At 46.1% G+C, this 24,463-nt stretch overlaps 2 protein-coding genes and 1 pseudogene across 6 annotated transcripts in view; 2 read left to right on the top strand and 1 right to left on the bottom strand.

Moving 5' to 3' along the window:
- Nucleotides 1–10,884, bottom strand: part of CGAS (cyclic GMP-AMP synthase) — a 31,071-nt gene extending 20,187 nt beyond the window's left edge. The window contains exons 1-2 of one of the 3 annotated variants that reach the window (XM_001109400.5): nucleotides 9,995–10,884; nucleotides 2,778–2,997 (exon numbers count right to left, since the gene is read on the bottom strand). In XM_001109400.5, the coding sequence (XP_001109400.2) occupies nucleotides 2,778–2,997; nucleotides 9,995–10,651 (877 nt within the window). In that variant the 5' untranslated portion in view covers nucleotides 10,652–10,884. The remainder of the gene's footprint in view (nucleotides 1–2,777; nucleotides 2,998–9,994) is intronic. The other 2 variants (XM_077998957.1, NM_001318175.1) reach the window with 2 other exon arrangements.
- Nucleotides 10,885–20,840: 9,956 nt separating this feature from the next.
- MTO1 (mitochondrial tRNA translation optimization 1) overlaps nucleotides 20,841–24,463 on the top strand; it is a 35,979-nt gene continuing 32,356 nt past the window's right edge. For all 3 annotated transcript variants that reach the window (XR_013416318.1, XM_015136743.3, XM_077999753.1), the window contains exon 1: nucleotides 20,841–21,174. Coding sequence is in view for 2 of the 3 variants with exons in the window: in XM_015136743.3 (XP_014992229.1) it covers nucleotides 20,958–21,174 (217 nt within the window). In the remaining variant the exon portion in view is untranslated. The remainder of the gene's footprint in view (nucleotides 21,175–24,463) is intronic.
- Nucleotides 23,240–23,336, top strand: LOC114677824 (U6 spliceosomal RNA; annotated as a pseudogene).

Below are 24,463 nucleotides of genomic sequence, written 5' to 3'. Positions count from 1 at the left end.
CTCCTAGGCTCAAGCAATCCTCTTGCCTCAGCATTGTATGTAGCTGGGACCACAGGCACATGCCACCACCCCTGGCTAATTAAAAAACATTGTTTTTCTTTTTTTTCTGAGACAGAGTCTTGCTCTGTCGCCCAGACTGAAGTACAGTGGCGCAATCTGAGCTCACTGCAACCTCCGCCTCCTGGGCTTAAGCAATTCTCTTGCCTCAACTTCCTGAGTAGCTAGGATTACAGGTGTGTGCCAACATGCCTGGCTAATTTTTGTAGTTTTAGTAGAGACAGGGTTTCATCATCTTAGCCAGGCTGGTCTCGAATTCCTTATCTTGTGATCCGCCCACCTCGGCCTCACAGAGTGTTGGGATTACAGGCGTGAGCCACCACGGCTGGCCTAAAAATTTTTTTTGTAGAGATGGACTCTCACTTTGTTGCCCAGGCTGGTCTTTAACTCCTGGGCTCAAGCGATCCTTTTGCCTTGGCCTCCCAAAGTGCTGAGACACCACACTCAGCCCAGTCAGAACTTTCTAGAGTGGCCTACACATGTTATCTCCACTGCAACCCTGCCTTTCACTCCATATCCATCACCCCACTGACATTTCTCTTGTCAACCCCAGAAGACCAAAGAACCCCACAAGACCAAAGACCAAATCCAGTGGATTTCTGGATGTCAGTAGCATTCCAAACACTGACTGCTCCTTCTACAAAACATTCATATTCTCCTTTTGCTCATTCTCTTCTTCCCAAACTCTAATGGAATTCTCTTCTTACCACTCTACTTAACATTGCAACTTCCCCCGACCTCCATCTCCCACATTCCTGATCCCTCTCACTTTGCTATACTTCTTCACAACAGCACTTACTACTTTCTAGTATACAAGATAATCATTTTTTCCATTTGTTATTAATTGTATGCCTGTGCTTGCAAGATTATAAAGTACAGAAGGGTAGAGGTCTTCATCTAATTGTTCACTAATGAATCCTAAATAACTAGAACACCTACACGTTAGATTATCGATGAATATTGATTAAATTAATGGATGTATGAATTTACACTTTCTGCCTAGGTATTTCATCCATTCCCAAAGCCACCTATATGATGATGACTCCCAAATGTTTACTTGCAGCCCAAAGGTATCCTTTGCACTCCAAACCTATATCCAGCTACAAACTTAACACATCCACTTTGATGTTGATGTACCACAGGAATCTACAACCAAACATATCCAAAGCCAATAAACATAACTTAATTCATATACCAAAGTATGTTTTGCCTCAGTCCTTCCCATCTCAGAAAATGGCACAATCAATCCACCCAGATGCACCATCCAGAAACCTGGGAACCATCTTAATTTAATCCTCTCTCTTACCCACTATGCTTAATCCAGCTGCAAGTGCTGCTACAGCTTGGACCTGTCTGCTGCTCCAATCCCAGCACCCTACTCCCACCCCATCTAAGCTGCCACCATCTTTTACCTGAACTATTTCATCATTTTCCTTTCTAATCTTCCTATTTGCCTTCTTATAAAATCTATCCTCAGAAGCCAGAGTAAATGTTTAAAAATACAAAGCCAGTCATTACTCTCTGATGAAAACCTGGCTTCTCAATGATCAGATAATGAAACCTGGTGCTGGGCGCGGTGGCTCACTCCTGTAATCCCAGAACTTTGGGAGGCTGAGGTGGGTGGATCACCCGAGGTCAGGAGTTTGAGACCAGCCTGGCCAACATGGAGAAATCCCATCTCTACTAAAAACACAAAAATTATCCGGGCGTGGTGCACACGCCTGTAATCCCAGCTACTTGGGAGGCTGAGGCAGGAGAATTGCTTAAACCTGGGAGGCGGAGGTTGAGGTAAGCCGAGATCAGGGCCATTGCACTCCAGCCTAAGTGACAAGAGTGAAACTCCATCTCAAAATAAAATAAAATAAAAATAAATAAAATAAAATAAAATAAAATCTGGCCAGGCATAGTGGCTCACACCTGTAATCCCAGCACTTTGGGAAGCTGAGGCGGGTGTATCATGAGGTCAGGAGTTCAAGACCAGCCTGGCTAAGATAGTAAAACCCCATCTATACTAAAAACACAAAAATTAGCCAGGCGTGGTGGTGGGTGCCTGTAATCCCCCCTACTCGGGAGGCTGAGGCAGGAGAATCGCTTGAACCCGGGAGGCAGAGGTTGCAGTGAGCCGAGATCGTGCCACTGCACTCCAGCCTGGGCGACAGAGCAAGACTCCTTCTCAAAAATAAAATAAAACAAAATCTAAACTCCTTTTCCGGGTCTACAAGTCAGTAGAGAATCTGGTCCCTGGCCTCCTCTTTAGCTTCATTTCATGTCACTTCATCTTTTCTGCAAGAGCCTCTTTTTGTTCCTAGATCTTGCCAAGCTCTTTTTTCTGCCTCAGGGCTTGGCTCTACCACCCCATTCCACCCTAATTGCTATCACTTTTCCCAGTTTATTCCCTTCAGAGCACTCACTGCAATTTGTGTTGTATGTTTTTACACTATTAGATTACGAGCTTTAAAGAGGATCCCATCAATTTTATGCAGGCGCATTTACCCAGTGGCACAAGCAGCAGACTAAATGAAAAGCAGAGTGTTGTTTCTAGAAGGAGAGAATAGTCATACCTAGTAATTGCCAATGTACACTCCTCTACTGATGTTTCTTGACCTCACTACTGCCCTTTTTCTTACTGCAGAGAGGTCAAGAAACATGAGGAGGTGAGTGCACATTGGCAATTACTAGGTATAATTAAACCTTTAAGAATCAAAAGGCAAAAATCTTACCTTTAATGTTGTTAATTTCTTCCTTAATGATTTTCCTAAACTTTGACAGCATCTTAGAAGCTGATAATATTTCATCTTCTAAAAACAGGCTCAGAGGATTTCCTTCTGGATTTCTTTTAAATTTCACAAAGTAATATGCACCAGTGTCAGAATATTCTTCTAGCTGAATTCTGGGGACTTGCAGTTTAAACATGACATCGAATTCATTAGGTGCAGAAATCTAAGAAACAGTAAAAATAGCACTGAAATATTTGCTTATGAATGTTTTCCAAGTGACTGGAAGTTTTAAGTTCCACTTAAAACTTTACTTTAAAAAGCAAGATTCATAATGTCTATATATTCCCTCTGGGAGTGGGACTACTGGAGCTGGCAGGAGGCGGAAGAGTATTACCTGTTTCATTTTGTAGGATCTACACTCGATTTTTTTTACCATGACCTAGCATTATTTTTATAACTAAAAATGATTTTAGGCCAGCTGCAGTGGCTCACACCTATAATTAACTTTCGTGTATGATATGTGGCAGGGAATCAAGGTTCATGTTTTTCCTATATAGATACCCAATTGACCCAGCATTATTCATTGAAAGAAAAAAAAAATCATCTATTCAGCCAGGCACAGTGGCTCACGCTTGTAATCCCAGCACTTTGTGAGGCTGAGGCAGGCGAATCACAAGGTCAAGTGATCGAGACCATCCTGGCCAACATGGTGAAACCTCGTCTCTATTAAAAATATGAAAATTAGCTGGATGTGGTGGTGTGTGCCTATAGTTCCAGCTACTCAGAAGGCTGAGGCAGGAGAATTGCTTGAACTCAGGAGGCAGAGGTTTCAGTGAGCCAAGATGGTGCGACTGTACTCCAATCTGGGTGACAGAACAAGACTCTGTCTCAAAAAAAAAAAAACAAACCTTTCTCCTACTGAATTACATTGCTGCATATTTTGTGTACTATATTGAATTATATGTGCAGGATTCTTTCTGAACTTTCTATTCAATTGGCCTATTTTTCTTTTTTTTTTTTTCTGAGATGGAGTCTCGCTCTGTCACCCAGGCTGGAGTGCAGCGGCCGGATCTCAGCTCACTGCAAGCTCCGTCTCCCGGGTTCATGCCATTCTCCTGCCTCAGCCTCCCGAGTAGCTGGGACTACAGGCACCCACCACTTCGCCCGGCTAGTTTTTTGTATTTTTCAGTAGAGACCGGGTTTCCCCGTGTTAGCCAGGATGGTCTCGATCTCCTGACCTCGTGATCCGCCTGTCTCGACCTCCCAAAGTGCTGGGATTACAGACTTGAGCCACCGCGCCCGGCCTCAGTTGGCCTATTTTTCTATCACTGCATCAATAACACCTGCTTAATTAGGCTGCTTTATGGTAAGTCTTGCTCTTTGGTAGAGTAAATCTTCCAACATTTTTTCCCGTACAATTTCCTAAACTATTCTAGGTTCATTGCACTTCCATATAAATCTTTTAATCAGGCTGGGCACAGTGGCTCACACCTGTAATCCCAGCACTTTAGGAGGCTGAGGCGGGCAGATTACCTGAGGTTAGGAGTTTGAGACTAGCCTGGCCAAAGTGGTGAAACCCCGTCTCTACTAAAAATACAAACATTAACTGGGTGTGGTGGCGGGCGCCTATAATCCCAGCTACTCGGGAGGCTGAGGCAAGAGAATTGCTTGAACCCGGGAGAAGGAGGTTGCAGTGAGCCGAAATCGAGCCACTTCACTCCAGCCTGGGCAAAAGAGTGAAACTCTGTCTCAAAATAAAAATAAAAATAAAAAAATAAATAAATCTGAAACCCCGTCTCTACTAAAAATACAAAAAATTAGCTGGGAGTGGTGGCAGGCGCCTGTAGTCCCAGCTACTTGGGAGGCTGAGGCAGGAGAATGGCATGAACCCAGCAGGCGGAGCTTACAGTGAGCCGAGATTGCGCCACTGCACTCTAGCCTGGGTGACAGTGCAAGACTCTGTCTCAATAAATAAATAAATAAATAAATAAATATTTTAATCAGTTTGTCAATTTAATTAAAAAACTGATGAGATTTTGACTGAGATTGCATTAAATCCAGATCAATTTGAGGAAAAATGAACATGACATAGTTGTCAATTACTTCCTCTTCAAATTTACCCAGTTATGTTTTTAAGTTTTGAATATCTTTAGTGAGATTTATTCCTAAATATTTGATTTTTAAATTGTTTTTCAAGTTTTCCATTTTTGTTTGTTTGTTTTTGAGACAGTTTCACTCTTGTCACAGAGGCTGAAGTGCAATGGAGCAATCTTGGCTCGCGGCAACCTCTGCTTCCTGGGCTCAAGCAATTCTCCTGCATCAGCCTCCCCAGTAGCTGGGAATACAGGCGTATGCCACCATGCCCAGCTAATTTTCTTTTTTTTTTTTTTTTTTTGAGACGGAGTCTTGCTCTGTCGCCCAGGCTGGAGTGCAGTGGCCGGATCTCAGCTCACTGCAAGCTCTGCCTCCCGGGTTTACGCCATTCTCCTGCCTCAGCCTCCTGGAGTAGCTGGGACTACAGGCGCCTGCCATCACGCCCGGCTAGTTTTTTGTATTTTTTAGTAGAGACGGGATTTCACCGGATTAGCCAGGATAGTCTCGATCTCCTGACCTTGTGATCTGCCTGTCTCGGCCTCCCAAAGTGCTGGGATTACAGGCTTGAGCCACCGCGCCCGGCCTAATTTTTGTATTTTTAGTAGAGACAGGGTTTTGCCATGTTGACCAGGCTGGTCTCAAACTCCTGACCTCAAGCGATCTGCCTGCCTCTACCTCCCAAAGTGCTGGGATTACAGGCGTGAGCCACCATGCCTGGCCAAAGTTTTCAATTTTTATTTGTTAGAGATGGGGTCTCTAGGCTGGAGTACAGTGGCTACTCACAGATAGATCACAGTGCACTGCAGCCTCAAACTCCTGGCCTGATGTGATTCTCCTACCTCAGCCTCCCAAATAGCTGGGACTATCAGAATGCACCAATGGACCTAGCTTTGATATTTTTGATGATATTCTAAATAGTATTTTCATTTTGTTTTTAACCTTGTTAGTATATTGAAATATTTTTATCTTTGTTTATTGACTTTGCAACCAGCAATTTTGCTAATTTACTAATTATTTCCAACAGTTTATAAATGAAGCCAATCAAGTCATCTACACATAACGATTTCATCACTCCTTTTCCAATCCTATGCCTTTATTTTCCTTATCTTGCTGCATCAGCTGTATGTATTCCTTTACGTTCTTTTTGTTGTTGTTGTTCAACATTATTTACGTAATTCATTTTCACTGTTCATGTTGCTGTAGTTTGTTCCTATTCTTTACCAGTTAATATACCATTACTTAAAACCACTGGCCGGGCGTGATGGCTCACGCCTGTAATCCCAGTACTTTGGGAGGCCGACGCGGGTGGATCACATGAGGTCGAGTTCGAGACCAGTCTTACCAACATGGAGCAACCCCATCTCTATTAAAAATACAAAAAGTTAGCCAGGCATGGTGGTGCATGCCTGTAATCCCAGCTACTCAGGAGGCTGAGGCAGGAGGATCGCTTGAACCTGGGAGGTAGAGGTTGCAGTGAGCTGAGGCCACCCAAGCCATTGCACTCCAGCCCAGGTGACAAGAATGAAACTCTGTCTCCAAACAAAACAAAACAAAAACAAACAAACACTAAAATTAATTGATTTCCATGTAACCTTTTCACTCAGTCCAAAGTATATAAATAGTACATTAACACTTAGAACAAAAAGAACATATGGACTAACAATTCTACAGGGAATTTCTACAAGAAACTTCCCACATATTTTCAAGATTTTTTTTAACCTAGAATTTGATAAACTACAATAAAATATATGAATGAGAAATGTGTCAATATGGAACTATGTAAATAAATTACTGAGAAGTATATTTTGTCTATCCTTTGACTCATAAAAAAGAACTTGGAATCCAATTTTGAAATGCAAATATAAATATAACAGATCCAAGTGTATGTGTAAAAGAAGAAAATACATCAAAATGATAACAGTAAATAAAATAGGAGCAATATTTTCTTCTATAGGCTTTTCTGACTTTCCTAGAGCATCAATATGGAACAAGAAGCAGGGCACCGTGGCTCATACCTATAATCCCAGCACTTTGGGAGGCCGAGGCAAGCGGATCACATGAGGTCAGGAGTTCGAGACCAACCTGGCCAACATAGTGAAACCCCGTCTCTACTAAAAATACAAAAATTAACTGGGCATGGTTAATCAAGCTTGTAATCCCAGCTACTTGGGAGGTTGAGGAAGGAGAATTGCTTAAACCCAGGAGGCAGAGGTTTCAGTCAGCCAAGATCATGCCACTGCACTCCAGCCTGGGTGACAGAGGAAGACACCATCTCACAATAAAATAAAATAAAATAAAATAAAAATAAAATAAAATATGGGACAAATGAGAATATGGGAGAGGCTGAGGAGAGGGGTAAGGAGGAGGGGAGCTAATGAACTGTACAAGCCTGCTGGTGGATGAACAGTGGGTCAGCTCTACAAGAAACACATATATCTCATTCATTCATTCACTCAGACAGCATCTCGCTGTTGCCCAGGCTGGAGTGCAGTGATGTGAGCAGGCCTCACTGCAGCCTTGACCTCCTGAGATCAAATGACCCTTCCATTTCAGTCTCCCAGGTAGCTGGGACTGCAGATGTGTGCCACCACATCCAGCTAATTTTTAACTTATTTTTGGTAGAGCTGGGGTCTCACTATGTTGCCCAGGCTGGACTCAAACTCCTGGCCTCAAGTTCCTCCCGCCTCAGCCTCCCATTATGCTAGGATCACAGGCATGAGCCCACTGTACCTGGCCCACGTATATCTCATGATCAGTAACAGAAAAAGTTTTAGGCCAGGTGCGGTGGCTCATGCCTGTAATCCCAGCACTTTGAAAGGCTGATGCAGGTGGATCGAGGTCAGAAGTTCAAGCCTGGCCAACATGCTGAAATCTTGTCTCTACTAAAAATACAAAATTAGCCCGGTGAGGTGACACCTGACTCACCTGACTATAATCCCAGTTACTCAGGAGGCTGAGGCAGGAGACTCACTTGAACCCAGGAGGCAGATGGTTACAGTGAGCCAAGATCACATTATTCCACTCCACCCTGGGTGACAGAAAGACTCCATCTCAAAAAAAAAAAAAAAAGAAAAAGAAAAAGTTTTAGATTAAACAAATTTCACTGGATTTCTTTTCATTGGCATAATTTTTAAAAACAAAGTGGTTCTGGGCCGGACATGGTGGCTCAGGCCTGTAATCCCAGCACTTTGGGAGACTGAGGCGGGTGCATCACGAGGTCAGGAGATAGAGACCTGCCTGGCTAACACTGTGAAACTCCTTCTCTACTAAAAATACAAAAATTAGCCGGGCATAGTGGCGGGTGCCTGTAGTCCCAGCTACTCGGGAGGCTGACGCAGGAGAATGGTGTGAACCCAGTAGGCGGAGCTTGCAGTGGGCCGAGATGGCACCACTGCACTCCAGCCTGGGCAACAGAGTGAGACTCCGTCTCAAAAAAAAAAAAACCAAACCAAAACAAACAAACAAACAAAACCCCCCCCCACACACACACAAAGTGGTTCTGAATGGAGACTGTCTTCTGAATGTCTTGTTCTCTAATTCTAACTGGTAATTTTCTTTTTCCTTTGGACCCGCCATATATAGTAATTGAACTGAATTGATACGCACGTAATAAGAATCATGCTCAATCAGAGACATCTGATGCTGAAAAGTAAAATAGTTAATTGAAAAGTATCATGCTCAAGACATAGTCTGGGCCGGGCGCGGTGGCTCAAGCCTGTACTCCCAGCACTTGGGGAGTCCGAGGCGGGTGGATCATCTGAGGTCAGAGTTTGAGACCAGCCTGGCTAACATGGTGAAACCCCGTCTCTACTAAAAATACAAAAATTATCCGGAAGTGGTGGCAGGTGCCTGTAATCCCTGCTACTTGGGAGGCTGAAGCAGGATAATCGCTTGAACCCGGGAGCCAGAGGTGCCAGTGAAACCTAGATGGCACCACTGCACTACAGACTGGGCAACAAGCGTGAAACTCTGTCAAAAAAAGAAAAAAAAGAAAGAAAAGAAAGAACGAAAGAGAAAGGATGGAAGGGAGGGAGGGAGGGAAAGAGAAGAAAAGAGAAAAGAAGAGAAAAGAAAATAATAGAAAAGAAGTCGGGCACGGTGGCTCACACCTGTACTCCCAGCACTTTGGGAGGCTGAGGCTGGCGGATCACCTGAGGTCGGGAGTTCGAGACCAGCCTGACCAACATGGAGAAAGCCCATCTCTATTAAAAATACAAAATTAGCCAGGCGTGGAGGCTCATGCCTGTAATCCCAGCTACTCAGGAGGCTGAGGCAGGAGAATCGCTTGAACCTGGGAGGCGGAGGTTGCAGTGAGCCAAGATCACGCCACTGCACTCCAGCCTGGATAATAAGAGTGAAACTCCGTCTCAAAAAAAGAAAGAAAAAGAAAGAAATCTGTTGCTGGGCAGGAAACACGCTCCAGTCAGGAACTTGCTTCTAAACTTTCGATTTACACAGAAACCATTAATGACTCAATCACCCACAAACAAATGGAGCTGTGTAATACACACGTCTAAGCAATTATACGGAATGTGTATCTAGAAAGCATAGTTTTTAGTATCTGTAGGGAATATTCGTATTTGTTTGTTTAACATTACACTGTGAGCTTCCCAAGATTTCTGTATAAGAAATTGGGGATAGACGGGACAGCAGGAGAGGGCAGGGAGGAAGAGGGGGAGAGAAATTGAAGGTATTTTTTTCTATGGAGTAAGAGGTCTTTCTCATAGGAAAAAGTCTACGTGGAATTTTTAACAGACCACTTCAAATTATCCAAGTCAATATCTCACTTGGGACCTCAGGTCCACACCATCAAACACCGCCCTGTTACGGAAACTCGATACATGTCGGCTTGCATGAATAAACCGCTACATTTGAATTACCCCGGGAACACTGTCTTGAAATTACCCAGTAATCAGTACCGGTTGGCTGTCTGATCGTTGGATGTGTAGATGAGTAAACGAACGGTTTGTCGTTTTACTTAGAACAGGCTACCGAAAAACATGCAAGAGTCTAAGTCACTTCCGAAGGGAAGTGAGGGGCGCGACCCGGGGGAGGTAGGGACTGCGAACTGCGGATTCGGGAAGGCTGAGCATCCGGGCCCCGCGGGCGGGCGCCAAGCAGCTCACCTTCACGTGCTCGTAGTAGCTCCCGGTGTGCAGCTGCTCGACGCCTCCGAACTCGGGCTCGCACTTCAATCTGCGCAGCAGGTGGCCCACAACCCCATTCACCACCTTCGCCGCCTTGGAGATGTCCTGGTGGCTGAGCCTTAACTTCTCCAAAACCGCCCGGAGCTTCCTGGCCCCAGGCGCCGCATCCCTCTGTACCAGAATGGGGACCGAGACCGGCAGGCCGGGGTTGGGCACGTCCCGGGGCCCGGGCAGGGGTCTTGGCTTCGGAGAGCCGCGCGCGCCCCTCTGGCGGCGAGAACCAGCCCTGGAAACAGCCGGTTCCCGAGCCGCAGGAGGCTCCAGCCCCTCCGCCCCAGCGGCGCTGGTGGAGTCAGAGGGCCGCGCGTCCTGGGCGCGCTGAGGGGCCTTTTTAGCGCGGGCCCCAGTTGCGCGGACGGGCGACCGCTCCTGGGTGTCCGGGGGGCTCTTCTTCTGCCCGGATCCCGGCTTCCTGGCGGGGCCGAACTTTCCCGCCTCGGGCAGGGCGGCTTCGGGGGCAGCCGGAGACTCGTTGCGGTCGGTCCGGGCCCCCCTGGCACTCCGCGCGGAAGCCTCGGGGACAGTGGCTCCGGCCTCGGAAGCTCTCCGCGTGGCCTTTCCTTGCCGAGGCTGCATGGCTGGCGCTTTCTGTTCCCGGAAAGAAGAATCCGTTTCAAGAAAAGGCCGCAAGAGGAAGAGCCAGCAATAGCTGTTGGAAACCTACCACTACTGGCGGGCACACAGTGTCTGCGAGCCGAAGCGGAACCCCAGGCTGGGAAGTAGCTGCGAGCCACGCCCATGCCGCGAAGAGGCTGGCCGCGGCCTTTACTGATGCTACAAAAGTCTCGAAGTTTCTAACCCTCCAGGGCAATCCGTGACCCTGTCTTAAGAAGATGAGGTAGGGCGGGGCGCGGTGGCTCACGCCTGTAACCTCAGCATCCGAGAGGCCGAGGCGGGCAGGTCGCTTGAGCTCAGGAGTTTGAGACCAGCATGGGCAACCCAGCAATATATATAAATTATATATATATATACACACACACACACCACACATATATATGTGTGTGTGTGTTGGTTGGGCACAGTGACTCACACCTGTAATCCCAGCAATCTGGGAGGCCGAGGTGGGCGGATCACCTGAGGTCAGGAGTTTAAGACCAGCCTGGCCAACAAGGCGAAACCCCGTCTCTACTAAAAAATACAAAGATTAGCTGGGCGTGGTGGCCGGCACCTGTAATCCCAGCTACTGGGGAGGCTAAGGCTGGAGAATCACTTGAACTCGGGAGGCGGAGGTTGCAGTGAGCCGAGACGTGCCACTTCATTCCAGCCTGGACTACAGAGCGAGACTCTGTCTCAAAAAAGAAAAAGAGGCCGGGCGGGGTGGTGCACGTCTATAATCCCAGCACTTTGGAAGGCCGAGGCGGGTGCATCACAAGGTCAAGAGATCGAGACCTTCCTGGCCAACATGGTGAAACCTCGTCTCTACTAAAAATACAAAAATTAGCAGGACGTGGTGGCCTGTGCCTGTAGTCCTAGCTACTCGGGAGGCCGAGACAGAGAACTGCTTGAACCTGGGAGGGAGAGGTTGCAGTAAGCCAAGATTGCGCCACTGCACTCCAGCCTGGGCAACAGAACAAGACTCCATCACAAGACAGAAAAAGAAAAAAAAAAAAAAAGAAAAAAAGAAAAGAAAGAAAAAAGAAAAAAAATTGACAGAGAAACTTTTCTCTTTCAATTAAATGCTTTTGTTTTTTGTTTTTGTTTTTTTTTTTGAGACGGAGTCTCGCTCTGTTGCCCAGGCTGGAGTGCAGTGGCCGGATCTCAGCTCACTTCAAGCTCCGCCTCCCAGGTTCACGCCATTCTCCTGCCTCAGCCTCCCGAGTAGCTGGGACTACAGGCGCCTGCCACCTCGCCCGGCTAGTTTTTTGTATTTTTTAGTAGAGACGGGGTTTCACCGTGTTAGCCAGGATGGTCTCGATCTCCTGACCTCGTGATCTGCCCGTCTCGGCCTCCCAAAGTGCTGGGATTACAGGCTTGAGCCACAGCGCCCGGCCTAAATGTTTTTTTAATTTAATTTTGTTTTGAGTCAGGGAGGAGCGATCTCGGCTCACTGCAACCTCTGCCACCAGGGCTCAAGCGATCCTCCCACCTCAGCATCTCGAGTATCTGTTACTACAGGTGCGGACACCATGCCTAGCTTTTTCTTTTCTTTTTTCTTTTCTTTCTTTTTTTTTTTTTTTTTTTTAATACATGGGGAGGTCTTACTATGTTACCCAGGCTGGTCTCAAAACTCCTAGACTCAAGTGATTCTCCCTCCTCAGCCTCCCAAAGTGTTGGGATTGTAGGCATGAGCCACTGTGCCCTGCCACAGAAACTTTTTCTTTTCTTTCTTTCTTTCTTTTTTTTTTTTTTTTTGAGGCAGAATTTCGCTCTTGTCACCCAGGCTGGAGTGCAACGGCGCAATCTTGGCTCACTGCAACCTCTGCCTCCTGGGTTCAAGCAATTCTCCTGCCTCAGCCTTCTGGGTAGCTGGGATTACAGACGCCCGCCACTATGCCCGCCTAATTTTTTGTATTTTTAGTAGAGACGGAGTTTCGCTATGTTGGCCACGGCGCCTGGCCAGAAACTTTTATTTATATTTATTTATTTATTTTTATTTTTTTGAGACGGAGTCTCACTCTGTCACCTAGGCTGGAGTGCAGTGGCGCGATCTTGGCTCACTGTAACCTCCGCCTCCCGGATTCAAGCGATTCTCCTGCCTCAACCTCCGAAGTAGCTGGGGCTACAGGTGTGCACCACCGCACCCGGCTAATTTTTGTATTTTTAGTAGAGAGGGGTTTCACCATATTGGCCGGGCTGGTCTGGCACTCCTGATCTCGTGATCCACCTGCCCGGCCTCCCAAAGTGTTGGGATTACAGGTGTGAGCCACCATGCCTGGCCAACTTTTTCAATGTAAATTTAAAAAGGGGTTTTTAAAAATCAGTAAGAAATAAAATAATTTTTAAAAAGAAAATAAAAAATTAATAAGAAATGAAAAATAATTTGAGAAAAGAAAAAATAAGAAATAGAAAATATTCAACTTTTACAAGATGGAATTAATCAAAGTTTGACTGCAATTGGAGTAAATACTTCATTTTATTTGACATTTTTAAAAAAGCACAGAAAATCTTTAAAATGCTGTATAAAGTTCCTGCCTGGTATGGTGACTCATGCCTGTAATTCCAGCACTTTGGAAGGCCAAGGTGGGTGGATCACTTGAGGTCAGGAGTACAAGACCAGCCTGGCCAGCATGGTGAAACCCCATCTCTACTAAAAATACAAAAATTAGCCAGGTATGGTGGCCATGCTTGTAAACCCAGCTACTTGGGAGGCTGAGGCAGGAGAATCGCTTGAAGTGGGGAAGCAGAGGTGGCAATGAGCCGAGATCAGGCCTCTGCACTCCATCCTGGACGACAAGATGAAAAATGACAGAGAAATGACCCTGTCCCAGGGGGGAAAAAAACGTTGTGTAAAGTTTTCTCTTTTTATTTTATTTTGTTTTATTCATTTTTGAGACGGAGTTTTGCTCTTGTTGCCCAGGCTGGAGTGCAATGGCACGATCTCAGCTCACCATACCCTCCGCCTCCTGGGTTCAAGAGATTCTCCTGACTCAGCCTCTCACGCAGCTGAGACTACAGGCATGCCCCACCACGCCCAGCTAATTTTTGTATGGTTTTGTAGAGATGTGGTTTCACCATGTTGCCCAGGCTGGTCCCCAACAAGCTGTCTGCCCGCCTCAGCCTCCCAAAGTGCTGTTACTCACATGAGCCACTGCACCTGACCTGGCATTTACGTTTTAAATCATTCATACTGCTTCAGCTGTTGTGATTCTAGAGCATCTCAATACAGGCTTTCAAGTATCTTTTTTGTTGTTGTTTTCGAGATGGAGTTTCACTTTTGTTGTCCAGGCTGGAGTGCAATGGTGCTATCTTGGCTCTCTGTAACCTCCACCTCCTGGGTTCAAGTGATTCTCCTGCCTCAACCTCCAGAGTAGCTGGGATTACATGTGCCTGCCACCACACCCAGCTAATTTTTTTTTTTTTTTTTTGAGATGGAGTCTTGCTCTGTTGCCCAGGTTGGAGTGCAGTGGCAGGATCTTGACTCACTGCAAGCTCCGCCTCCTGGGTTCACGCCATTCTCCTGCCTCAGCCTCCTGAGTAGCTGGGATTACAGGCACCTGCCACCACACCTGGCTAATTTTTTTGTGTTTTTAGTAGAGACGGGGTTTCACCTTGTTAGCCAGGACGGTCTCGATCTCCTGACCTCGTGATCCACCTGCCTCGGCCTCCCAAAGTGCTGGGATTACAGGCGTGAGCCACCGCGCCTGGCCCAGCTGTTTTTTTTCACCTTTTTAGTAGGGATGGGGTTTCACCATGTTGGCCAGGCTGGTCTCGAACTCCTGACCTTAGGTGATCTGCCCCCTTTGGCCTCCCAAAGTGCTGGGATCACAGGCATGAGCCACCGTGCCTGGCCTTCAAGTATCTATTTCTAAAGCCCTTGATATAAATGTGTATTAGAGGTCAGGCACAGTGGCTTATGCCCGTAATCCCAGCACTTTAGGAGCCCTAGATCAGCTGAGGTCAGGAATTCTAAGACCAGCCTGGCCTACGTGATGAAACTTTGTCTCTACTAAAAATACAAAAGCCAGGTGTGATGGCACATGTCTGTGAACCTAGTTACTCGGGAGGCTGAGGCAGGAGAATAGCTTGAACCCAGGAGACAGAGGTTGCAGTGAGTAAGATACTGCCACTGCACTCCAGCCTGGGCGACAGAACGAGACTCTGTCTGAAAAAAAAAAGAAATGCATATTAGACAAGAACCTCTTGGGTTTAGAAAGCCTTGACTACTTTTTTTCCCTTTGTACTATTTGAACCATTTTTTGGGGATGTATAGTTCAATGATATTAAGTATGTTCACATTCCTGTGCAACCATCACTATCATTCGTCTTCAAAACTCTTCATCTTGCAAAACTGAAACTCTGTACCAATAAACAATAACTCCTCATTCTCTCCTCTCTCTAGCCCCTGGCAACCACCATTCTACTTTCTGACTGTGATTTTGACTGCTCTAAGTACTTTATGTCAGGGAAATAATGCAATGTTTGTCTTTTTGTTACCGGCTTATCGCTCTTAGCCAATGTTCATCCATGTTGCGAGAATTTCCTTCTGTTTTTGGGCTGAAAAATATTGCTTTGTGTGTATGTCACATTTTGTTTATCCATTCACCTGTCAATGGACAAAAATGCCTTACTTTTTAAAAAGTTTTCCCCGAAACAAATATGTTTATATATCCTTCTCTTAAGTTCAAAGAGATTTTTACCACCCTGGAGCAATGAGCCATAGTTTGAATTAGGATGCCAGAAAGGTATATTTTTCTCTTGTGAAATATAGAAGGAGAAATAGAAGGAGGACCATTACATAGTCAAACTTGTTCCCAAGCCAACTAGTTTCAGGGAAGAGTAAAATGGAAGCTGAAATGTGGAAATCCATATCCTTGAAACTGCAAGAGCTGTCCAGGTGTGGTGGCTCACGCCTGCAATCCCAACAGTTTGGCCGATCCAGGCAGGCAGATCACCTGAGCTCAGGAGTTCAAGACCAGCCTGGTCAACATGGTGAAACCATCTCTATGAAAAACACAAAAATTAGCCAGGTATGGTGGTGCATGCCTGTAATCCCAGCTACTCGGGAGGCTGAGGCAGGAGAATCGCTTGAACCTGGGAGGCAGAGGTTGCAGTGAGCCGAGATAGTGCCACTGCACTCCAGCCTGGACGACAGAGTGAGACTCCATTGCCAAAAAAAAAAAAAAAAAAACAGAGAGAGAGAGGAAAAAAAAGAAAGTGCAAGTGCATCTGGATAGTCTTCCAGGATGTTCGGGGGTAACTACCACATTCTGAAGGCCTCTGCTCTATGGTTCTGTTTGTTTTCTCCAGGGACTCCAGCTGCTTGTCATGAAATCCTGTAATTGACTCTACAGTTAGTTTAATGCTCTCTTCCGGGCCAGGTGCAGTGGCTCACTCCTATAATCCCAGCACTTTGGGAGGCTGAGGCGGGCAGATCTCGAGGTCAGGAGTTCGAGACCAGGCTAGTCAAGATGGTGAAACCTGTCTCTACTAAAAATACAAAAATTAGATGGGCGTGGTGGCAGGCGGCTGTAATCCCAGCTACTCAGGAGGCTGAGGCAGGAGAATTGATTGAACCTGGGAGGTGGAGGTTGCAGTAAGCCAAGATGGCACCATTGCACTGTAACCTGGGCAACAGAGCAAGACTCTGTCTCAAAAATAAAATAAAATAGGCCGGGCGCGGTGGCTCAAGCCTGTAATCCCAGCACTTTGGGGGGCCGAGACGGGTGGATCACGAGGTCAGGAGATCGAGATCATCCTGGCTAACATGGTGAAACCCCGTCTCTACTAAGAAATACAAAAAACTAGCCGGGCGAGGTGGTGGGCGCCTGTAGTCCCAGCTACTCGGGAGGCTGAGGCCAGAGAATGGTGTGAACCCGGGAGGCGGAGCTGAGATCCGGCCCCTGCACTCCAGCCTGGGAGACAGAGCGAGACTCCGTCTCAAAAAAAATAAATAAATAAATAAAATAAAAATAAAAAAAATAAATAAATAAAATAAAATAAAACAAATACATAAAAATAAATGCTGTCTTCCATCAGTTTCTAAAGTCCCCTTAAGTCACTGGTGGTTTCTTTAACCAAAAGCACACAAGCAACAATCCACTGGGCCAGATCAAATATCTCTACTATTGGCCTACCAAAGGAAGGGAACTCACTCTTTATTCAAACTTGCTGCAGCAATCAGTGTCCAAATCACAGAGAAAATGACTGTTTAGTTGAGTCTTGATGTGGAACTTGGATTTTATCTAGTAGGAAACCCCAGAAAATTTGTTTGTGGGTATATATTTTATCTAGTTGACTTTACCACTTCTTTTTTTTTTTTTTTTCTTGAGACAGCATCTCACTCTGCCACCCAAGCTGGAATGCAGCAGTGCAATGTCAGCTCATTGCAGCAATTCATATCTCAGCCTCCCAAGTAGCTGGGATTACAGGTGTGCGCCACCACCCTGGCTAATTTTTGTATTTTTAGTAGATATGAGGTTTCACCATGCTGCCCAGGCTGGTCTCGAACTCCTGGCCTCAAGTGATATGCCCACCTTGGCTTCCCCAAATGCTGGGATTACATCTTATTCTGTATACCTCATGTTTGTCTCTAGTCAGCCGTGGGTATGAGAACATCTGGTAGAGCCTACCTCAGTCACAACCCAGAAAGTGATCTCCCTGTGACTTTGTAGCCTTGACCTGTTTATAACCTGTCCACTGCCTTCTAGACAGAGAAACTAAAATTCCCACCTTGCCTGCATATAGCTGCCTGTGGGCCAGAGAATCATACCCTAGAAGTTGATCCTTTTGCAAGCCCCTCTGTGAAGCCCACCTGTGGCCCAGGAGGTCTATACAGAGCTGCTGCTTCCTCCGTAAACCCCCCACTTTGCACTGCCCATGCTCTCTAAAGGCTTTCTATACTTGAGATATGAACGCCTTCCCACTGTAATCTTTGGGTACTTTCCCTCATCCCTAAGGTATCATCTAGAGTTTCCTTATGTCTTAAGTGATTATTATTATTTTTTTGGATAGAAAAATATTCATGATTATTAAGAATAGATTACAAAACAATGCATATGCTATGATCTAATTTTTATTAAAAAATATGTAACTGAAGTTGCAGAAAGTGGAAAAAAAATTTTAAAGAAAAAAGTATCAAAAATAGGCTGGGAGCAGGGCTCACACCTGTAATCCCAGCACTTTGGGAAGATTGCTAGAGGCCAGGAGTTCAAGACCAACATGGGCAACATAGTGAGACACCCCTTCCCCCAACCCCATGTCTACAAACAAACAAAAAATAACAAAGAAAGCAAATTAGCCAGGCCTAGTGTCCACCCATATCTGTAGTCCCAGCTATTTGGGAGATGGAGGCAGGAGGATCGCTTGAGCCCAGGACACGGAGGTTGCAGTGAGCCATGATAGCGCCATGGCACTCCAGCCTGGGCAACAGAAGGAGATCCTATTACAAAAAAAATAATAATAAAGAAAAGAAATAATGTTTACTGTTTTTTGTTTTGTGGGTTTTTGTTTTGTTTTGTTTTGGTTTTTTGAGACAGGGTCTCGCTCAGTCACCCAGGCTTGAGTGCAGTGGCACCATCTGGGCTCACTGCAACTTCTGCCTCCTGGGTTCACTGCAACTTCTGCCTCCTGAGTAGCTGGGACTACAGGCACACACCACCATGCCAGGTTAATTTTTCTATTTTTAGTAGAGCGAGGGTTTCGCCATATTGGCCAGGCTGGTCTCAAACTCGTGGCCTCAAGTGATCCGCCACCTTGGCCTCCCAAAGTGTTGGATTACAGGCATGAGCCACCACTCCCGGCCTATGTGTTTGATACTTTTTATAATTAGAACAGTAAAACTGCCACACTGTAGGGAGACCCCCTGAAACTATTGCTATGGAATAAAAGATGAAATGCTCCTGATTATTATAAATACAAAGTTGCATGCAGGATTGTGTAAAGAAAATGCCAGGTTGGACTGCCAGAATGAGCCAACAGCGGGTGATGTACCTCCCCCTGCAGAGAGCCTATGAATGATGTGCAGTCAGGGAGGTTTCACATCACCAAGATTCCTATCCCAGAAAAACAGATGTTCATAGCTCTGGGAATGGAATGCGACCCTTGTGGAGAGCCTATAAACGGATGCATGAGGGGCATCTGTTCATATGGATAAGATAGGCTATAAACACCCTCATCTTGCCACAGCTCTTCTAGGCCTCTTTGGGGTTAAGGCATACTCCCTTCTGAGAATTTCTGGTCTAACAGGTTGTCTAGCTTCACGTCCTGTTTCTATGGATTGTTTGTAACCAGCTTTAGCTGCAACTGTTACTGCTGATTAATATCTTGCTAATCATAGGTTATGGAAAGACTGTTTTGTTTTAAGGCTCTGTTAGAAATTACTGATGCACACACTATATTGTAAATTCTTATCTCTGTATACTGTACTTCTGCATACAGATGTTACGTTAAAGAATTACTTCATCCCCATGTGACCCTCTCACCTCATAATCAAAGGACCCTAAATCTCTCACTAACCTACTTCCGCCCTCACTAAACTTAATAATAAATGCTGGTATATCCAGTTCATTGGCGGCATCATGGGATCAGAAGGTGGTGACCCCCCTGGACCCAGCTTTCACTATCTTGTGTGTGTCTATTATTTCTCAACCTGCTGATCCGACTGGGAACGAAGAGAGAGCCCCATTGCATTGCAGGCTGCTGGCCAGATCCCGCAATACCACACTTGTTTTATTCTCCAATCAGTCAAACGTTTCCTTTCTGAGAAAGGCTGTGAATCGAGAAAGGCTGTGAATTCCAAAAGGCTGGACATTTAACCTCCAACTGACCAATTCTTCTAATTGGCCATCATTAATCTCTCTTTTTTTTTTTTTTGAGATGGAGTCTCCCTCGCCAGGCTGGAGTGCAGTGGCACAATCTCAGCTCACTCCAACCTCTGCCTAGGGGTTCAAGCAATTCTCCTGCCTCAGCCTCCCGAGTAGCTGGGACTACAGGCGCATGCTGCCACACCTGGCTAATTTTTTTTTTTTTTTTGTATTTTAGTAGAGATGGGGTTTCACCGTGTTGCCCAGGTTGGTCTCAAACTCCTGAGCTCGGGCAATGTGCCCCCCTCGGCCTCCCAAAGTGCTAGGATCACAGGTGTGAGCCACCGCACCTGGGCACCATCATGAATCTTTGGTCCACAAATGTATTTGAACTCCTTTCGAATCTATTCTTTTTCTTTTCTTTTCTTTTCGAGAAGGAGTCTCACTCTGTCTCCCAGACTGCAGTGCAGTGGTGCAATCTTGGCTCACTGCAACCTCAGCCTCCCAGGTTCAAGCCATTCTCCTGCCTCAGCCTCTTGAGTAGCTGGGATTACAGGCACAGGCCACCAAGCCCGGCTAATTTTTTTTTTCTTTAAGTAGAGATGGGGTTTCACCACGTTGGCCAGCATGGTCTCCATCTCCTGACCTCGTGATCCATCTGCTTCAGCCTCCCAGAGTGCCGGGAATACTGGCGTGAGCCACCGCGCCTAGCCCGAATCTATTCTTATTTTCAGCCCTTAGTTTTTTTTTTGTTTTTTTTTTTTTTTTTTTTTTTGAGACGGAGTCTCGCTGTGTCTCCCAGGCTGGAGTGCAGTGGCGTGATCTCGGCTCACTGCAAGCTCCGCCTCCCGGGTTCACGCCATTCTCCCGCCTCAGCCTCCCAAGTGGCTGAGACTACAGGCGCCCGCCACCACGCCCGGCTAGTTTTTTGTATTTTTAGTAGAGACGGGGTTTCACCATGTTAGCCAGGATAGTCTCGATCTCCTGACCTCGTGATCCACCCGCCTCGGCCTCCCAAAGTGCTGGGATTACAGGCTTGAGCCACCGCGCCCGGCCCAGCCCTTAGTTTTTATAGACAAACAGAAGGTGACATTGTATCAGATTGCCAGATCACAAAGATCTGATAAGGCAACGTGATCAAATTCATTGATCGTAGGTGACCACCTGGCGATAAGGACCACAGGGTCTGAGAAAGGACAAAAGACAACCTTTAGTAGGAGCTCCCAACCCAGAACCACAGGAAATCAAAAAGCCCGCACGAACTAGGAAAGAAAACACACAACCGGGCATCCGTGCGATCACCTAGCTCCCTCGCCGGGAAAGTAACTCCAAACCGCCAATCACCGGCGACGCTGGACGTAGACGTCTTACGCAGTGACATTAAAGCAAGATGGCCGCGCCCTGCAGATTTTCTCTTGTTGCGTAAGGTTTTTTGACCGTCACTCGTGTCAGCTTCAAAGTCAGATAGATTTTCTCCCAGCATGTTCTACTTACGAGGCTGTGGCCGTTGGGTCGCGGCTTCCTTCACCAAGCAGCAGTTTCCATTGGTACGGTTGAGCAGTGACAGCGCGGCGCCCCGGACTCCGCATTTCGACGTGATAGTCATTGGTGGAGGACATGCCGGGACTGAGGCAGCCACCGCCGCAGCTCGGTGCGGCTCTCGGACTCTGCTCCTCACTCACCGCGTGGACACGATCGGTGAGGAGCGCGGGTGCTGTGGATCCTGGCGTGGGACGCAGGCTGCTTCCTTCCCGCCTCGGGTCTGAAGTGGGGGACCCTCCCTTAAAGCTAGTGAGAATTCTACCTTCTGTGGTTTCAGCCTCGGTCAGTGTCTCGCAAGGATCAGGCAGGCCAGGCCACAACTCTGGATTAGTCTATTCTGCGAACCATAGATTATGCTGCTGCTGACAGTAGTCCCTTGTGGGAGGTTGGGGTTCGGGGTCCGTGCCTTGGGAAAGTGAGAAACTTCAAGAATACTCGCTGGTAGCTTCTTGGTTCATTGCTGCGTTTACCTTCTACTATGTTACTCCAGATAAAGGGTGAATTAACATTATTAACAATCGTTTATGGCCAGGCGCAGTGGCTCACTTCTTTAATCCCAGCACTTTGGGAGGCTGAGACGGGTGGATCACCTGAAGTCATGAGTTCGAGACCAGCCTGGCCAGCATGATGAAACCCCATCTCTACTAAAAAAAAAAAAATACAAAAAAAATTAGCTGGGTGTGGTAGCGGGCTCCTCTAATGCCAGCTACTTGGGAGGCTGAGGCAGGAAATCACCTGAACCCGGGAGGTGGAGGTTGCCGTGAGCCAAGATCGCGGCCACTGCACTCTAGCCTGGTCAACAACAGCAAAATTCTATCTCAAAAACAACAACAACAAAAAAACAACAACAAAAAAACCCACTTAAATGTATAATGAGAAAAGTATAATCTTTTAGGAAATCATATAGCCTCCTCTCCCCCACCCACAAAACCGCAGTTAATAGTATAAATTTCTTCACAGTTATGAGCTGAACCGTCATTTTAAAGAAGGATTTCAGGAATAAATACGTGATTTATTCACAACTTTTACAAAACAATATTCTAATTACTGCTCGCTCCTAAGCAAAAGGCAGGAGGAAAGACAGAGACATATATAATTTACAAGTTGATGTTTTAGCTAGTATCTATCATGATGCTACAGAATGGTCATCCAACAATTACCCATTAGAGCAAAAAAAGTACTGTCCAGTACTAAGCACAAAATCCAGGGACAACAACCCAGAAGGAATATAGGATGCAAAAGGTAGCATGGTGCCGGGCGCGGTGGCTCATGCCTGTAATCCCAGCACTTTGGGAGGCCGAGGCGGGCGGATCACAAGGTCAGGAGATCTAGACCATCCTAGCTCTACAGGATACAAAGAAGAAAAAAAAATTAGCCAGGCGTAGTGGTGGGTGCCCGTAATCCCAGCTACTCGGGAGGCTGAGGCAGGAGAATGGCATGAACCCGCGAGGTGGAACTTGCAGTGAGCTGAGATGGAACTACTACACTGGAGCCTGGGCAACAATGCGAGATTGTCTCAAAAAAAAAAAAAAAAAAAAAAAAGTAGCATGGTTCTTCAAAAGGGCGTCACAAAATCTTGACAGAAACATAAAGATCAGGCTGGGCAGGGTGCTGTGCACCTGCAATCCCAGCTACTGTTTAGGCAGAGGCAGGAAACGTTCTTTTTTTTTTTTTTTTTTTTTTTTTTTTGAGACGGAGTCTCGCTGTGTCGCCCAGGCTGGAGTGCAGTGGCCGGATCTCAGCTCACTGCAAGCTCTGCCTCCCGGGTTTTTACGCCATTCTCCTGCCTCAGCCTCCCGAGTAGCCGGGACTACAGGCGCCCGCCACCTCGCCCGGCTAGTTTTTTGTATTTTTTAGTAGAGACGGAGTTTCACCGTGTTAGCCAGGATGGTCTCGAACTCCTGACCTCGTGATCCACCCGTCTCGGCCTCCCAAAGTGCTGGGATTACAGGCTTGAGCCACCGCGCCCGGCCTAGGAAAAGTTCTTGAGTCCAGAAAGCGAAGCCTGTAATGTGCAACGATCGTGCCTGAGTAGTCACTGCACTCCAGCCTGGGCAACATAGTCGTCTGTAAATGATTTTTTAAAAATAAAAACACAAGAACCGCTTAATAAACGATTTATTATTATTACATTATTATTTAATATAATTATATAATTATTGTTTATATTTTTAAACAATATAAACCTATTGTTTATATTTTTAAAAAATAAAGATCTAGTGCTTGCTTTGGCAACACATAAAGTTGGAATGATATAGAGATTAACATAGCCCCTGCACAAGGATGATGCACAAATTTGTGAAGCGTTCTATATTTTAAAAAATAATAAAATAAAGACCTAGGCCAGGGGTGATTACTCACGCTTGTAATCCCAGCATTTGAGGAGCCCAGGAATCTTCTATTTTAAAGGAAGGAGGAGGAAAATAATCTACCCCAGCTGTCATTCCTGTTTTTACAGTAGAGAGACTAAGGTATGTTAGGTAACTTGCCATGATCACAGAGCTCATAAGTGGTAGGTCTAGAAATTGAGCCAGATCTCTTTCACACTCCTCATAATGACACTTCATGCTCATCATCACAGTGCTATCCAGTCTCCCTGTGAAGACCATTAAAACTTTTGGAGGTCTTGGCTGGGCGCCGTGGCTCATGCCTGTAATCCCAGCAGTTTGAGAGGCCAAGGCGAGCAGATCACCTGAGGTCAGGAGTTTGAAACCAGCCTGACCAACATGGAGAAACCCTGTCTCTATGAAAAATACAAAATTAGCCAGGCGTGGTGGCATGTGCCTGTAATCCCAGCTACTCGGGAGGCTGAGGTAGGAGAATCACTTGAACCCGGGAGGTGGAGGTTGCAGTGAGCTGAGATCATGCCATTGCACTCCAGCCTGGGTGCCAAGAGCGAAACTGTGTCTCAAAAAAAATAATAATATTAACTTTTGGAGGTCTTGATTCTTGATGTGATGGCAGTGGATATGTGGATGTTGACACAACTTGCCCATCCCTTCACCTCCCAAAACTTTTGAGGTAACCACATGGGTTTAGACCTCCAAGTAAGACTGGGTAAATGTAAGGGAAAGGTATAAAATATGGTCTTCACTCTCAAGAAATTTGTAATTTAATTATATTTAATTCTGCACAGTAAGTGCAAAAAGAAAGTATCAGATGGCATTTATGGAAGACATAATTGGTTGTAGCTCAACCAGTGCCCAAGGGGCTTCTTCTTTTTTTTTTTTCTTTTCTTTTTTTTTTTTTTTTTTTTGAGACAGAGTCTCACTCTGTCACCTAGACTAGAGTGTGATGGTGCCACCTTGGCTCACTGCAACCTCTGCCTCCCAGGTTCAAGTGATTCTTTTGTCTCAGCTTCCCAAGTAGCTGGGTTTACAGGCGCAAAGTGCTACGCCTGGCTAAATTTTTGTATTTTAGTAGAGATGGGGTTTCACTGTGTTGC

Source organism: Macaca mulatta, chromosome 4 (assembly GCF_049350105.2).
Source record: "Macaca mulatta isolate MMU2019108-1 chromosome 4, T2T-MMU8v2.0, whole genome shotgun sequence".
Classification (NCBI taxonomy): domain Eukaryota; kingdom Metazoa; phylum Chordata; class Mammalia; order Primates; family Cercopithecidae; genus Macaca; species Macaca mulatta.
This window is presented reverse-complemented; position numbering and strand designations above follow the sequence as displayed.